Genomic DNA, 13,170 nt, shown 5'->3' on the forward strand with positions numbered 1-13,170 from the left:
AAATAATACTGTTATTATTTTTAATAAATACTGCATTAAATTGATTATAAGTGACTGTAAAGACATTTATAATATTACAAAAGATTTCTATTTAAATGCTGTTCTTTTGAACTTTTTATTCATAAAAAAATCGTGAAAAAGTATTGCGGTTTTCGCAACTGTTTATCATTGACAATAATAAGCAATGTTTCTTGAGCAGCAAATCAGCATATTAGAATGATTTCTGAAGGATCATGTGACACTGAAGACTGGAGTAACGATGCTGAAAATTTGGCAAAGGTGCATTTTTTTATAACATCTTCAGTGTCATATGCTAAAATAAAATGTCTAAAAATAGTAGAAAGTTATTTTTAATTGTAATAATATTTCACAATATTACTGATTTTTCCTGTATTTTTGATCGGATAAATGCATCCTTTGTGAGTATAAAAGACTTCTTTCAAAAACAAACTTGAATGTTAGTGAACGGCTGCTTATCAAATATATATATACATATATAAGCTTATTTTATTATGTTAGAAGAAACAGACCATGGTGTGATACGAGAGGCATAAAACTAGCACAGCTATGAAGAAAATCATTTTCCTGGACAGGCAGTCAGTTATACAGTTTTGTTGTCATTATACAAAAATATTTGACCGCAGTACGCCACAACTGACCAACCAGAATTAAGTATCCTAGAAAGCTGTTACAGTTGCCCGCATTTGCTGTTTTTGTACCCCTCGCCCCCCTTTATCTCGGTCTCTCTCTCTTCTCTCTGTCTGTCTTCATGTGGCTCTTCAGATTTTTCACACCTTTAGAATCGAGTTGTGAGGGAAATTGCTGTAGAACCAGATGGACAGACACACACACACACACACACACACAGATGCTGTAGTCAGTTGCTCTAAATGTGGAGCAGGTTCAGTTGTGAGCGGAGGCCAGTTCTGCAAGTCTAAACCTCATTAGTAGTCATTGAACAGTCAAGTCAAATTCATCTCGTTTTTACGAGTTTTACGATTTTCGTTGTTGTGTGCGACAACAGAGTGACTGAGAAGCTTCAAATGAGTCCAATGGAAAATAGAAATAGAAATGAATAGAAAGAGGAATGGATTGAGGAATTAGTCTAACTTATGGGCATCTCTTCTCTCATTGCCCCTCTTTTCCTTCCCCACCGTTGATTAAAATGGCAGGTTTCAGGAGGTAATGCAGGCTAGACTCAACAGTCACATGCTGGGAAACAGACCTGTCTGTCTGCTGCTGATGTCACTCAACCACTTCCAGATGTGCACGGCCAAAACAGCAGGGGTAGAGCAGGAGAAGTGTGTGTATGTGTGCTGTCTTTAGACTTACACTCAGTTAAACTCTAAGCATGAGGGAGTGTTTTAGAATAGAAGCAATAATATTTTAGTGTGTGTTTCGTCACTCTCGAAGAGGACTGGCCCGTGTAGCGAACTGACTCTTCACCTCAGCTCAGTTTTATATCTGCTCTCTGTTGAAGGAGACATAGGCCTGCCCAGACCTCATAAAGTTTGAGAATTTTAAATTTAGGGGCCTTAGAACTTTATAACTCAGTTAAGGCTGTTATTCCCATGATTCCACCTTCAAAGTAATCAGGACAATTAAAGGGTCTGCAAGGGGCTTCCATAGAAAAACACTGTCTTTATTGAGTTTCCTGTCTGGGTCTGGGCTCAGGGATGCCCTGCAGCCACAGAGAATACAGCAGAAAACTCACCTGCTGCGGGACACAGAGAGAGAGAGAGAGAGAGAGAGAGAGAGAGAGAGAGAGAGAGAGAGAGAGAGAGAGAGAGAGAGAGAGAGAGAGAGAGAGAGAGAGAGAGAGAGAGAGAGAGAGAGGAGAGAGAGAGAGAGAGAGAGAGAGAGAGAGAGAGAGAGAGAGAGAGAGAGAGAGAGAGAGAGAGAGAGATGGGAATCTGCCTTTGTAATTTCAAAACAAAACATTTACTCTGTCTACTGCGAGTAGACTAGCAAAATTTATTTTCAAAACACTTCATTTGCATGATTGTGCACACAATATTCCAAAAGCAGCAGTGCACACAACAAAAGCAGTGACAAGAAAATAAAACAGAGAAAAGTATTAATATTTTAAAAAGTGCAGTAATGGAAATACATAAACAAATTCAGCAAGACATTATTGAGCATGTACAAACGCCAATAGCATTTTTTTAAATGTTTTTATTGCTTGATTTTATAAATGTATAAAATGTCTGCTCTAAATTTTAGGGTTGGGTTGTAGGCAGAGGGGTAATTAATGAAGGGGAAAATAAAGCCCACACAAGAGAAAGAGACAAAGAAAACCATTAGGCTATGATAAAAAAAGAAAACCACTGGCTTGTAATTTTATGTCATTTTTTTGTGATTTAATTCACTTTTCATGGCAGAAAATAAAAAGCCAGCACATCAAAATGTCAAAACCAATTTTTCAATTTATGGTGCGCCAATATTTTACAACCTGCTACAAATTAAACACCTGTTTATTCTTGTTTAAACATCGCCATCTACAGGCAAGTAGCCTTAATGACGTTCTTCATCAGATCGCTGTCACTCTGACTGAGATATATATTTTTATATATTGTTACAGGCCTGAAAAAAGATAGTCTCCTACATAACAACTTCCCCGACCTCCAAGTGACCCCTCCACATGGACCACCTGGACCCACCGGTCAGTGAATCTTTATTATTTATTTCTTGTTTAAAGTATTTCTCACTATTGGACACTTATTCCATGGATGATTACTAGGTTTAAACTAAGCTGCTTTTGAAAGCCTGATTTGAAAACAATCAGATGATTTAACCCACATTCACACTGAATGTGATATGTGATTATGATTAATTTCAGCTGAATTTTATAATAGGCCTACACATTTTGTATCAACCTTAATTTCATTCTGCAGGAGGAATTTGTGTTTGTATCCCAGTTTACCATCATGAGATTTTACAACTCAATGTTATTTCACTTTTGTAAAATTGCAGCCATTAATTCTTGACATATTTTACTTTTCCACACACTGCAAACAGGATATTGAAAACATCAGACAACCAAAATGTCACTAGACTCAAAAGTTTCCTTATTATTTTTGGCCTCCCTTAAATTACATATTGTTTCAATGTGATTAAAAACTATGAATTTCACTCTACTCAACCTTTTTTATTTTACCAGATGAGGTTCTAGAAAAGACTTAAAGCCTTTATTTTCCAAATACTGCAAATAATATGTTTAGTTTGAATTTCCTACATAATTTTAGACCGTCATAGATCCATAATAATTTCTATTTCAGAGTATTTCATTGAGCTATTCTTAATGATCAGTTTTCCTTGTTTAATGTTAAAAGACTGTTTGCCCTAGTAGTATCCACCTGTGTTATGATGGTATGTTTGGACCCAAATGTAATTTCAATTAGGGTTGGTTGACACCATTAGGGTATTGGGTATACCAATACCAGTAAAATTTCACGGTTCTTGGGACCAATTTCGGGACCATAGCAAAAACTGTCGGGACTATTTTATTTAAATATTAGAAAATGAAAATATTAATTAAATTAAATACGTTTATTATTTATGATGATAAAAACTATAAGTAAATGATACATTTAAACAGCAGCTTTCAAATGTTTATAAGTAAACATTGTTTTTGAAGAGATCAAGTGAAAAATCCAGATTCTGACTAACTTAAACACCTCTGATTGGTCATTGCATTTACGCGCTCAACAACTATGTCTGTGATTGTCTCAATGACTAACACTTCAAAACCACCTTGTAAATAGAAAACTTTTTACACAGATACACTATGGAGCTTTTGAAAGCAGCCGGCTATCAACGGTCACCCAATATACCCGGCAATTGGGAAAAAGCCTTGGACAAATAGAATAAAATTAGACCACGAATGGTTTTATTCAGATATGTCAATTCTGTCTTTTGTAGGTCCTCCTGGACCAATAGGACCCTCTGGACCACCAGGCCCTATGGGACAAACTGTAAGTTTATGCCTGATAAGGAAATAATAACCCTTATGTGAGTGTGTGTGTACTAATGTGTCATCTTTTTCTCATGTAATCAGGGAAAGTCGGGAGCTCCTGGTTTGCAAGGCCCGGTGGGTCCAAAGGGCGAACGAGGCGAAAGAGTGAGTGCACAAGCTTAAACCTCCCCACAGTGCAACACTTCCTGTATATATTCTGTGCATTTCTTACTCTTAATGTAACTCCACAGGGACCTCTTGGATATCCAGGAGAGAGAGGGTTTAAAGGAGAGCCGGTAAGATGCCTCCTACCTTATCGACAAAAAAGCACAAAGACAGCACTATAGAGTACTCCATTCAACTTGTAACAAGTCTTCTGAAGTCGTACAGTAACTTTGTGTGAGAAACAGGCTGAAATTTAGATCATTATTCACGCTTTTTCTTCCTAGGGAGAGCAAGGCCTTAAAGGAGAGCCAGGGGAGAAAGGTCTTCCGGTAAGACGAGCCCATCAGGAGTCCTGTTTGACACACTCACTCCCATTTATGCTCAACCTTTACAGGAAGGAGATAAATGATCAGTCCCTGAGTTCATGAATGCAGGGAATATGTCAGTCATGCACTTAAGAGCTGTTTAAATGCACTGATTTTAATGCGGAAATAATCTCTTTCCTTATGCCTGCTTTTCAATGTTCTAGAGCGATTTGAACGTAAGAGATTTTGACATTTGCCGTGACGTTTTTGTCGTTCCTGGTTTTAGGTTTTTCATTGCTCATCCTGCCGTTTATCTGTGTTTTAACATCAGCAATCACATTAAATCCATCAGTGTAATTTTCATCATGAGAAATTAGGGCAGATTGACTTTCTCATCCAAAATTTATGGAAAATTATCAGAAATGTATAAGCAAAATTACGAATGAATGAAAACTCCACTGAAAGGATTTGCTCCACATTGCTTACTTACAGTACTCACTGTTAGCACATTATATGTCTCGGTTTTGTGTGCACTGATATTGTTTCCATGTGTTTTTGAACAAGAGGTTGCCCTTTATGACTGATTTGAGACACGTTTTTTGGCTTCTCACTGTCTAAACGGGGTTTCTGATCTAGTCTCAGATTAGCATACAAGGGCATAATCTCTTCAGAATGTGCAATTATGTTGTTAATGTTGTTGATTTTGATTGGTTGGTGGTTGGGGCTGTCTTGAGTGTTTCCCCTGTCCTCTAAAGCTGACTCCTTTCCGTTACTGTCTCCATGGCTGCCTTTCACAGCCACCAGTCTCTTAGCTACCAGCTCTGGCATATACCCAACACACAGAGAAGTTCAATCTTTGCTTTGTAGTGCTGTTGTGACAAAGAGGAAAAATTGTATTATTGATATATCCTTTGTGTGTGTACAACATTGCAAATTGATTCATCAGGGTTCAGCAACCAAACTGCTAGATCAAAACCACGGGAGGAGGAGAAATAAGAAAAAAGTAGAAACGTGTGTTGTGTATATGCTCCATTTTAGCATTTGCAGGGATTTGGTGTGTGGATGGACGTGTAGATCGATACAGCTATCGTTCAGTATCCCTCAGTGCATTGCTGCATGTTCCCATCTCATTGCGCTGCTTCTGATCTTCCTTTTTGCCTACTCAACTTACATCTAACCATACCATTTTGAGTTTAGCAGCATTGAACGATCAATAGTCAAACAAACGTTCCGTTTAATTGCATTATGCTATCACACTCAATCCACTGTGAAAGCCTTGCTATATTGAATAGCCTCTTAAGTTCACATGTTGACGTATGGTTTTTCGCATGGCCTGCCGATCCCAGATGTGTGTTATTAATCATAAGACAGATAATTCAATTAAATCCTGTAGATGCTGTATGTAGACTCCTTAGAGATGTATACATAATGTACAAAGACCATACAATTATTTGAAGATTAATCTCTTCACATTTATCATTTTGAGGCCTAGCACTCATATAATACCATAGGGAAAGATTCTGGACCATAGCCATACTTGCATCTCTTAATGAATATGGTATTTTTTCAAGAAATTATATTATATATTGTTTGCTATTTTGTTTGGCTAGATGAACTACCGCCTGCTCTCACAGGCACTAACTTTTACATAACTCTTTCCTGACTTCATCAATAACACTGTTTTTCTAACATGTGCTTGAGCTTGAGACTGTTGTGTAGAATGTACGTTATGTGACCAGTTCTTTACACTGTTCTAGAAATGCCTACCAAAGCCACATAACTAAGTATTTCTGCAGATTTTTTGTAAAATAGCACAAGGTTTTTTCTGTTAGATCCGTTTTTTTGATGTTCATGTCTTTTGATTCCATGTAGCGCTGGGTAAAAATATTGATTTTCCAATTAATATTTTAGTAATGCACATAAGGTGAAAGATTCTCTTTCTGGCAGTGTTTCCTGCACCACTTTTCAACGACGCAGTTATATATATGCTGAGTTGTTAATCTGAGTTGTTCACAGTATATGAGGCAATAAAAAGAAAAATCTTTATTGGTATTGACCTCACAGGCTGCATGAAAAACATAACTCTTCCAGTGTAGTCCAATTAACAAACACGTGACTCTTTGAACAAATAAATAAGTGAACCCATTCTTTTTAGTTAATCAAAAACAGTGTGAAATGAATGACTCTTAGACAGATCTTTTTAGTGAATACATTTTTTTTTTACCATGTGGCTAGTGTGGCCTGATTCACAATAAGAATCTACAGACTCTACTTTTTAATGAATTGCAAACATATTCCTGAAACAAATGACTCATATGAGCTAGTTCTTTAAATATAGCGTTACCATTTTGAATCAGTCTGAAACGCTGGCCTGTATAATTTACAGTATCAGGAAAGTGAGAATTTTCTGAATAGGTAAAGGAAATGGAGATTATGACTGAAATATCAAACCAATAGCTTGTGAATCTAAATTGGAAAATCTGTATTGATACCCAACCTTAATTCCATGAACTTAAAATGGTCATAATTCATTAGGTATTATGTTGAAATGAATTACTGGCTCTGATTGGACACCAGTATTTGATAGACATGTCTTCAGTGTGAGCTAATAATAGTGGCTTTGGTGTAAGAGCATATTTTACCTTGAGATGAGCAGACTAAAGACTAAAGAAGTGTGTGTCAACCAAGTACAAAAATGGTCCAGATGACTCCAATATTTCTTTAGTTTGAACAAAGCTGCTCACCTCTTGGTTTTTTTTTTTTTTGTAACATAGTCTGAGTGTACTGGGAATGTTAAATGCATGTTCAAATCAAAAGTGATTGAACATTTGGTCTTGATTTGCTCTAAGGAGCCTTTGGCCTGAAAAAAAAAAAAACCTGCATGCTTTTTGTCAAGACTTATGGCATGGCCACAGAAGAAATGAATGAAATAAGACAGGCAGAGCTTAATTTGATGTTTAGTTAACTGGAGTTTCGTAGTGAATGAAGCTGAGAACTTAACCCGCTAACTACGGTAATGGATTGAGATTAATGTAATTGATTAACAGAATGACATTGCATCTTGGCGAGCGCTTTTGTTTGGCTTGTGCCCAATACCTTGACGGCTGTATCTATCTCCACAGGGGGATGGGATACACCAAATTCGCGAGGCCCTGAAGATCTTAGCCGAGAGGGTTTTAATCCTCGAGACTATGATCGGTATCCATGGTGAGTAGAAGGCCAGAAGTAGGTTTAGGTCTGTTTTAAAAGGACTTAGGACAAGGGTCAGAGATTTCAGTGCATCTTTTACCCCACAACACCTTTGGAAATTGAGCGAGGAGCAAAGTGTGGTGGAGGACAGGGACCAAGTACTCCAGCTGCCATCCATGAGCCCAACCCCCACCATGCTTTCAAAACTTTTGATCTTTGATAGGACTTTAATTTGAAGAAGTTCCAAGACTTGCAGGCTGACTTAGAGCTGCTGGCTCGCAGGGTGCAGCTGCTGGAGGCGATCATCTGGCCAGGTAATGCCCGCCTCCCCTCGTCTAAGCAAGTCAATCTACTGCCATCTCCTGGCCAGTTAGAAGATCAGCTCACAGGAAGGATTGTATGAATCCAAAAAAAGACTCCCATCCAGGGCCAGACTCCAGCAGTATTTCCCAGTTTCTAGACCTCTCATTAAGTTGCTTTTCTGTATAATGCCACACAACCACTATTTAGTAGATGCTTTCCCATCCATAGTGACTTACGGTACATTTACTATGGAGACAGACCCGTGCAACAGCCCGGATTCAGTGCCTCACTCAAGCATGCAATGTGATAATGGGAACTGCAGTAAAACATCAGTTCATGAACCACCCCTGAAGTTTGAACCAACATCCTTTGAATTACTAGTCAAGATTTTTAACCACTTTAGCCACTTCTTCCTGTGATTGGAGACCCATCATTACCCACCAAAACACAGTAATACCACAGGGCTCCAGACTCAAAAATGACTGGGTTGAAATTGGTTCCTAAATAGAAGTATTTAGGAACCAAACAACTTCTTATTTGTTAAATGAAGGATTTTGCTTGACAAAGATTGTTGTTCACTGTCACTACATGTGCTATGATTAAAGGATGTTTATTATAGTATATAGATGATTACTCCGTCATTTTAAATTATTCATATGTGTTTTCTAGTTGTATTTAGTATAAATTATCTAATTCAATCTGATTCAAACCGCTAACTCTAGAGCGAGTTTAAGACTGTTCTGTGAGTCTCGGAGTGAAAACAAAATCAGTCACATGTTCACAAGAATCGATATACGAGTCATTTGTTTGGACATCAATGCTTGCACCCTTTAAAGTTTTCTCAACTATCGCTAACAACAGTAACTAGACTTTAAATTATTGTAACAATAATTTTTTACAACAGTCTGGAGTCCTGTTGCCACCTTTCTTCATCTCAATATGGTATAACCCTGAAAACTGATAACAAACATGCCACTTCTCTAAGAATGAACTGAATCATTGGACTATTATTCATCAGTTGTCTGACACCAGCCACTTTACAAAGTATTTTGAGTAACAGATTAGCACTTAGCAGCCTTAACTCTCTCTTCCTTCAACAGAACCAGATCTAGGGTCAGGAGATGGCTTCTTTGGCACACAATCTCCAGACGTCTACCGGATTAAGAGGGCAAGAATGTCATCTTTGCGGGTCAACTCTCCCTTAATCACTGCCGAGACCAAGGTTCGAGGGAAGTAGTCTGCATATTCCAAAGAGTGAAGCCATCCTTTCCATTATCTGTAAATCAGCTGAACTGGCAACAACTACACAAGTCCCACACATATTACAGATCCAACCGCCTTGGAGTATTCCAGTTAATCCAGAAGGGGGAGACACCTCAGGGAAGACCATATGGTGCTGTATAAATTAACCACCTCTAATGGGACTCCACAGGTTCCTAGCACCTCTCCTCTGGCAAATTATTGTGGTTTGCCATCATGTTGTGTCACTCTTATGACATAATGAACACAATCAGTCTCAGAAGGAATTTATCAACCTATTGTTTGATACTCGATTCACATGAAAAAAGGTAACATGTTTTAGAATACAATATAGAGGAACAGTATTGGTGCTTGTACAATTGTGGGCAAGAAGGGTACAAAACGTGATGGCATAAATGATGGAGATGAAGAACGGTTTAAGGAGAGCATCAAACCATATTATTAGTCTTTCCAGCTGCTGTTAGGAGCTCATAGTAACTTCAGCAAATGTACTGTAATGAGGAAAATGCACATACCGATTCTGCTATTCAGCCAAACACCACACTTTCCCCAGTGATAAAAACTGATTTCATATTCTGTTGCTTGGATTAAATGCACTATGTAGATAGAGAATCACCTTGTTCTTCAAAGAGAAAGGACAATTGAAGGACATAAACATGTATAAACCTTAATAGACAATTTAGTTGAAATAGAAAATGGCTTTGGGTTTCCTCTCCCTTTTGAAGCTGTAACCAGATTTGAATCAGTGAAAACGAATTGTTTCGATGGTTTTAAAATCGTTTTGTTAAAGCATGAGTTTAAGTGGTTCTGAATTCAATTTTAGGATTCTCCTCTAGTTTAGGACAATTATTAAGTAACCCTAAAATAAATCAAATAAAAAAATTGCAATTGTGTGACCTAGAGGTCCATAAACTAAATAAGATCTAACTGGAGCACAAGGGGAAGTGGGAAAACTACTCGTATAACTTGAATTCTGTTTTTGTGTTTCATGCATGTCTTTCCATCAGTTTCATGCACATGCATAGGACTGGTTTCCTTCGTCAATACTTTTCCATGTCTTTGTATTCCTATATAAATATTGTTGTATTAATTATTTATAGATGATTATTAGCGATTGATGTTTTCCTTATTCTGTATACCAATTCATGTAACGTCACCTGTATTTTTTCATTTCTAGCCTCGTGTGAATTTGTCTTGCCAGCGTGCAAAGTCTTACCAATTGGTGTTAAAAACAAAATAAACTTTGTTGTGTTTCTTTTTTAAGACAATCCACGTTTTTATCAATACTTAGTATTTACTGAATGTTTGACAATATTTTAATAAAGAATAATCTGTAGCCAAAAAAACCTTGACTAAAATAGGGCCTAAATACTGACATATGCACATGACTCCTGGCCTGACATTCTAATAATGTGGATTTAATGACACCGTGTCCGTGGAGAGGTTTTTTGGAACGTCCATGTCTCAACCACTGGGACAGATTGAGAGTATGGGTTTACATCATAAAAGCTGCCAATACCATAATATAAATAACAAACCACAAATAATCTACTGGATTTTTTTCTTGCACACCCAAAAAGTCATGAAGTAGTAAATACAAAGTAACAGTTCACCCTGAAGATCGATGCTTTGCTTAAGTAATGGAATTATACTAGAGTGATGCTATAGGACAGCTTCAATTTGAAGCAGTATCTCTGAGCTATGACGATGATGATGGCTTCTTCCCTTTAGAGATGACCACAGCCTCCTCCCCAATCTGATCATCAATAAGCAGAGAGATCGCTCCATCCAACTGCCCTGTAGCGGCCAGAGCCACAACAGCTTTCTCTGTGGGGAAGCCCATCTTCTCCAGCTGTTGCAACCTGAATGTACAGGAGATTAGATGCACAGCATGAACTTAAGCATTTAAGATATCACTATAGATGAAAAAACACTAATTTAGACTGTGAACTGACCTTAATGAGGACACTGAGGACTTGGGTACTTCCACTTTGTCCGCTTCACCTTCAGGTGCATCGTGGAGTGATGCTAATATCCCTGCTCTCAGCATCTGTTCCTCTAACAACTGTGAATCTGTTGCCAACAAAGGCTCCTGATGCCACTCTAACACAGAATGCTGCCATGCCGAATGATCTTCCAACTGGGATCTACTGGTTGAAGGCTCTGGTCTATTACATAATAATAAAAAACAAAGCTTATTAGTTATTCTAGTTGCATGACATGATTTAATGATTGAAGAATGAGGCATTTATATAGCACTTTCATATGTACTACTGTACACCCAAAGCATTTTACAACCATATAGGATACCCATAACAAACAAATGGGAAATATTTGCAGAAAGTTCGCAATAACCTTATTGAGGTGTTGTGGTAAACTGGCAGGTGTGGATGAGAGGTAACAGGGATGTAGGCCCATTTTGGCAAGCAGGAACATGCACCCAGTCTCTCTATCTGCTCCAGTATTTCAATAAACTCATTATTGTCTGTATAATATATTAAGGGCATTAATTTATTAAGGCAATACATATCACAAAATGATATTAGTGTTACACAGATCTAGCCCAGGAAGCCTCAGCAAACATCCAAGGGGGCAGCAGGGTGACAAAAAATGATTACAATTAAAATTATTATATATATTTACTCAACCTCATGTTTTTCTAAACCTTGAACACAAAAGAATATCATTTGAAGAATTTGATAACTAAACAGTTTTGGTTTCGGTTCCCACTGAATTAAAATGTATTGACAAAAAAATACGAGTCAATGGGAACCAAAACTTGGTGATAAACATTCTTCAAAATGTCTTCTTTTGTGTTGCAAACAGACATGCAAAGAGGTTTGGAATGACACAAGGGTGAGTAAATGATGAAAGATATTTAATTGTTGGGTGGACTATCAGTTTAACCAAAATTTCTGTTAACAAAAAAAGTTTGAAAACATGCAGCTTTGTCATAATACAGCAGAATCCTGGAAATATCTTATATCGAAAATATCCTATATTGGGGAGAAAACTGGTTTAAACATCTGGGGGGCCTTTAAGTCAAAAAGGGTGAGAAGAACTGGTTTAAAGGATACAGTTGAGTCCCAGACAAATGGCATAAAAATGCAGTAGTCCTGGAGCACTGGGAAGCAGAAAGAGGTTGAGGAGCAAGAAGAGCCAAGGCAAGAACCAGACAGGAACAAAGCGCAGGACCCTTCTCTGCTTCACCTGCCGACACTGAGCTGTGAGCAGGGCAAGGTGGGTGGCTGAGTATCCACTAACCCTGCTGGCTTCATCCCCGGTAACAAAGAGAAAAAGGCCATAAATAGGAGGAAGAAGCACAGTGGAGATAAAAGAGAGAACTAGGAAGACAAAAGTGCCCCATCTTCTCTCCTGACAGGGCCCGATCCACAGCAGCAGGGTGATGTTGTAGAGAAATGAGGTCAACTCTTCATTACTGAAGGCGTAGAAGATAAAGTCTGCAATAAACAAGAAACATTAGGAATTGCACGCCTTCCATGTAAATCAAAGTCTTATACATTCGTGTATTGCTTACCATAAAATCCAGGAAATTCCCCACCTGGTCCTAAACTTAGACTGGCGTGAATACCACAGAGCCAAGTCAATAAAATGAATATGACTATTACAAATGTTCCACTACAATATCCTGGCCGGTTTGATCCAAACCACATCCATGCCGAAAAAAGATGATCAAGCATTGTAAACTGAAAAACGCATCACCTGATGGGTTTCTATCATTACAAGTATCTATCTAAATTTGAGCTTAGAGCAGGTGTATCATGTATCCAGTTAAACTTCACTGCCAGTTTACGACGCTAGCATCTTGAGGTCTGTTTTACAAATACTTCAACGAACGAGTGTACGTACTACGAGTACGAGGTGAACAAATATATATATATATATATATATATATATATATATATATATATATATATATATATATATATATATTTAAATAACTTTTAAATAATAAACAAATAAGACCAAGCT

At 37.7% G+C, this 13,170-nt stretch overlaps 2 protein-coding genes across 5 annotated transcripts in view; one reads left to right on the forward strand and one right to left on the reverse strand.

Annotated features, from left to right (window-relative positions):
- The window catches only part of emid1 (EMI domain containing 1), a 68,264-nt gene extending 57,741 nt beyond the window's left edge, over positions 1-10,523 (forward strand). The window contains exons 10-17 of one of the 4 annotated variants that reach the window (XM_056244017.1): positions 2,582-2,662; positions 3,922-3,974; positions 4,058-4,120; positions 4,207-4,251; positions 4,405-4,449; positions 4,650-4,661; positions 7,548-7,632; positions 7,838-7,904. In XM_056244017.1, coding sequence (XP_056099992.1) covers positions 2,582-2,662; positions 3,922-3,974; positions 4,058-4,120; positions 4,207-4,251; positions 4,405-4,449; positions 4,650-4,661; positions 7,548-7,632; positions 7,838-7,845 — 392 coding nt within the window. In that variant the 3' untranslated portion in view covers positions 7,846-7,904. Of the gene's footprint in view, positions 1-2,581; positions 2,663-3,921; positions 3,975-4,057; positions 4,121-4,206; positions 4,252-4,404; positions 4,450-4,649; positions 4,662-7,547; positions 7,633-7,837; positions 7,929-9,017 lie in introns of those variants that run through there. The other 3 variants (XM_056244014.1, XM_056244015.1, XM_056244016.1) reach the window with 3 other exon arrangements.
- Positions 9,825-13,083, reverse strand: rhbdd3 (rhomboid domain containing 3). The gene is made up of 5 exons (XM_056244018.1): positions 12,716-13,083; positions 12,255-12,638; positions 11,533-11,662; positions 11,133-11,345; positions 9,825-11,039 (listed from the first exon to the last, which is right to left on the reverse strand). The coding sequence occupies exons 1-5, from the start codon at positions 12,876-12,878 to the stop codon at positions 10,877-10,879; spliced, it is 1,053 nt and encodes a 350-aa protein (XP_056099993.1). The 5' UTR covers positions 12,879-13,083; the 3' UTR covers positions 9,825-10,876.
- Between the last annotated feature and the right edge of the window lie 87 nt (positions 13,084-13,170).

The sequence above is a fragment of the Rhinichthys klamathensis genome, unplaced genomic scaffold, assembly GCF_029890125.1.
Source record: "Rhinichthys klamathensis goyatoka isolate OS25496 unplaced genomic scaffold, OSU_Roscu_1.1 h1tg000899l_1, whole genome shotgun sequence".
NCBI classification, from domain to species: Eukaryota; Metazoa; Chordata; class Actinopteri; order Cypriniformes; family Leuciscidae; genus Rhinichthys; species Rhinichthys klamathensis.

Excerpts from the sequence above, each read along its gene's own strand:
- rhbdd3 (XM_056244018.1), bottom strand. The coding sequence starts at position 12,878 with ATGCTTGATCATCTTTTTTCGGCATGGATGTGGTTTGGATCAAACCGG. Across the intron at positions 12,639-12,715 it reads GGAATTTCCTGGATTTTATG|ACTTTATCTTCTACGCCTTC; the intron begins GTAAGCAATACA and ends TGTTTATTGCAG. Across the intron at positions 11,346-11,532 it reads TACCACAACACCTCAATAAG|ACCAGAGCCTTCAACCAGTA; the intron begins GTTATTGCGAAC and ends ATTATGTAATAG.